Source organism: Hibiscus syriacus, unplaced genomic scaffold (assembly GCF_006381635.1).
Source record: "Hibiscus syriacus cultivar Baekdansim isolate YM2019G1 unplaced genomic scaffold, ASM638163v2 tig00117056_pilon, whole genome shotgun sequence".
NCBI lineage: Eukaryota > Viridiplantae > Streptophyta > Magnoliopsida > Malvales > Malvaceae > Hibiscus > Hibiscus syriacus.
Window position 1 is genome coordinate 7,325,088 of NW_024063539.1, and position 3,436 is coordinate 7,328,523.

Consider the following 3,436-nt stretch of genomic DNA (forward strand, 5'->3'; position numbering starts at 1 on the left):
GCACTCAAATGGACCATGATTTAAAACTACAAATGCAGCAGCTTAGCATTTGTTTAATACAAATAATTTTTTTCTATTTTATGAATTTCAAATGTCAAAATTTTATGAATGGTTGCAAGCCCCAGTATGCCTTTTTGTCGAAAGCAGTCTCGACACATTCTCCCCGGCAACAAACCTGGGAGAACTTGCACTCCCTTTTGCATCCATCCCAAGCTTTCATCAATTCAGTAGCTAGTACTCTTTAAGAAATTTGTTAAAGTTAATCTGATTGATTCATATGATATTTTATCAATCTTATAAATTCAAATATTACATTACCATGAATAAAAAATAGTTATAATAATATTTAGCATAAGTATATATAAATAACATAATCTTGTTTTAATTGTTTTGTACTAAAATGTTGTAAGTATACAATTGAATATCCTCCTCTCTTCCTAACTCCCAAAATCGCATACATGAAGTATTCGTAGATATATTTTCTTAAAACTTATTTTTTATACCATTACATTATAGTAATTATTAATGATTATATAAATATAACCTTTTAAGAAGCACTTCAAATGTACTTCTTTTTTATCGTGTATATGAATAAATCCCAACGCTCATAATAACCCTTAAAATTTATGCGTAGTTACACATTCCATAAACGCAATATTCGCCGGGATTGCACCGGTGGTTGCAAGCGCCGCAATGCCTTTTATCGAAAGCAATCTCGACGCACTCTCCCCGGCAGCAAACTTGGGTGAACTTGCACTTCCTCTTGCATGCGCCGCAGTTGTGGTCGTCCGTCGCCAAAAAGATGCATTTGTTGTTGCAGCAAGTGGAGGTGGCGCCGTCTTGGATGTAGCAAACCTCCTCGTCTTTGTGGCAGTGATCGGCGGCTCTGGGGTTTCTAACTCCTTGCTGGAGGAAACGACTTACCCTTTTGAAACTACTCGGCTTTGGCAGTACGGGTGGTTCGGTCTTTGGGAGTGCGGTTGATGAAACCAAAGTAGGGTTCATTTCGGCGTCGCCGCCGCCGATGGTTTTCGTTGCTAAAGCGATCATTATCGCCATAGTGGCGATAATTTTGATAAGTGACATCTTGCTTTTTTTGTGTGTGTGATATCAGCCTTGAATTCTCGAATGGGGTTTCTTTCTTTTCTTTTTTGTATGAAGGAAACAGCGAGAAGTTGGGAGATTTTTTGTGACGGAAATGGTAGAGATTTGGGTTTTATAATGGAAACAAGGAGGGCTTGATCGAAGAAACAAATAAAATAGAAACAAAAATTGTAGGTTTTATTAGTTCTTAAGCTAACCAGAATCACTACTGTTGCATTCATCTCAAGTTTTCATTAATTCACCACTACTCGTATTTCTTAAAGTTACTTAAAATCGTTTAAATTAGATGTGGCAAATGATATGATCTGTTTAAATTCTTTTTCCATTTTAAGTGGTCAGTTCAAACTTAAACAACTCTTTTATTATAAAATTATTTGTTATAATAATATAAACATTAGGCCTAAGGCCTACTTTTACTCTTGCAATAGTCTCAATTTATCATTTTTGTTTTTATTATATTTGCGCATCAATTTTACAATCGAAGTTTTTTAGAAGAATCATCCTAACCCTTGAAGTCCGTTGACCGTTTTAACTAATAAAACCGTTAGTTTTATGCCTCTGTTGATTAAGGGATTATGTTAAAATATTTACTAACCACAACGATTAGAAAAAAATCCTATAAACTTTTATTTTTTATTTAAGTGAGATTAAGGGATTATATTGAAATTTTAGGATTTTTTTCCCTAAAAGTTGTGTAGTTGTGTTTAGTAAATATTTTAAATAATTTATTATCTATAATTTTAGTAAATATCAAGTCATCATCAAGCCACGTCAGTAATATTAACTGTCGTGGAAATTGTTGGCGTCCATAGATGTAGAAGACTAACAGTTTTGTTAGTAAAAGCAGACTTGAAGGGCTAGGATGATGTCCCTAAATAATTTTTAGGGTTAAATTGATGCGAAAATATCATAAGGACGAAAATGATAAATTGAGTCTACTACAATAGCAAAAATAACCCTTAAGCCTAAAAAAATATTATTTTCCATCTTTTAATATTTTCAGCAAATCTCGTCTTTATTCTTAATTCTCTGTCTATCAAGACTTTTGAAGTTTTCAAAGTTCTATATCCTCCGAATAGTCACAGTTCTTTGACATGATCATCACTAGACTCAAGCGGTCTGTTGAAAACATTTTGATGTTTCGATATAACAAATTAAGTTAAATGAATTTTAAGATTTTACAAAAGATTTTCTAAGTATATTCGATGTAATTATTCGAATATCAAAATATTACTCCAAGTCTTTCAAAGTTCATTTTAATCCTTACTAAAGTGTAAAATTGTGTTTTATACTTAAACTATTTTAAAACAATTTTACAAAGTATTTCAAACTTTAATCGAGCCAAAAATATTCTCTTTTTAATGGGTTTCAAGAAAAATCAGATTGTCTAGGGGGTACAGATTCCCCCCCAGGGGGTACCGATTCCCCCCAAGGGGAACAGATTCCCCCCCAGGGGGTACCGATTCCCCCTGTCTAACGGTCAAAAACATATTGCACTTAGGGAACCGATTCCCCATGAGGTGGTACCGATTCCCCCCACGCTCCAAGCTATTTTATTAATTGTTTCTCATCTCCAAACGGCTCCAAAACATCCCCAACGGTTATATACGACTTCAAACACATTCCAAGCTATAAATACAACCTAAGGACACTTGAAGATGTAAGAGAACAACTATCAAAGCAATCAAACACAAGAGAAGAAGAGTTTTTGAATCTTATCTCATCTTTCTCTTGTAAATATTTTGTTCTTGTGAGCTCAATCTTGTAAACACCTACCTTAGAGAAGTTTTCTTGTTTACATCTTTTATCCTTTTGTAAAGGGGAAAGGTTCTAGCTTAGCCCGTGTAAAAGCTAGGGAAAGGTTCTAGTTTAGCCCGGAAAAACTAGGGAGTTTGTAAGGTTACTCTTTATCCCCAAAAGAAAGAACAAATTAGTGAATTTGTTGGAAAATCCTTGGTGAGGAGCTAAGGTAGTGGACGTAGACTTTGGTTGAGAAAGTCGAACCACTATAAATCGCTGTGCAATTCTCTATCTTTCAATCTCCTTACTCCCTAAACACAAAACCGTTCTGACCCCTCTTTGCAAACCGTTTCGGTTGTCGATTCGAGCTTTCGAAAATCCCAACAATTTGTATAAGAGCCTAACTCGTTAAGAAGGTTTAACCACTTTGAGACGGTCCTCGAAGAAGCTCTATCAATTCCCAACACAACCGAGAAGATGGCTTCCACCTCCGACTCGTTCCACATGGAAGACTCTCTACCAACGGACAAGCATCCATACTTCAATGGAGACAACTATCGTCATTGGAAGAAATTAATAAAGGTATTCATCC

The 3,436-nt window shown here is 35.1% G+C and overlaps 1 protein-coding gene across 1 annotated transcript; it reads right to left on the reverse strand.

Annotated features, from left to right (window-relative positions):
* Positions 1 to 510: 510 nt before the first annotated feature.
* Positions 511 to 1,086, reverse strand: LOC120198333 (stigma-specific STIG1-like protein 2). Its single transcript, XM_039199670.1, has one exon. It carries the CDS (start codon positions 1,084 to 1,086, stop codon positions 625 to 627), a length of 462 nt encoding a protein of 153 aa, XP_039055601.1. The 3' UTR covers positions 511 to 624.
* Positions 1,087 to 3,436: the final 2,350 nt, after the last annotated feature.

What these genes read in the sequence shown, in the direction of transcription:
- LOC120198333 (XM_039199670.1), bottom strand. Translation starts at nt 1,086, where the DNA reads ATGTCACTTATCAAAATTATCGCCACTATGGCGATAATGATCGCTTTA.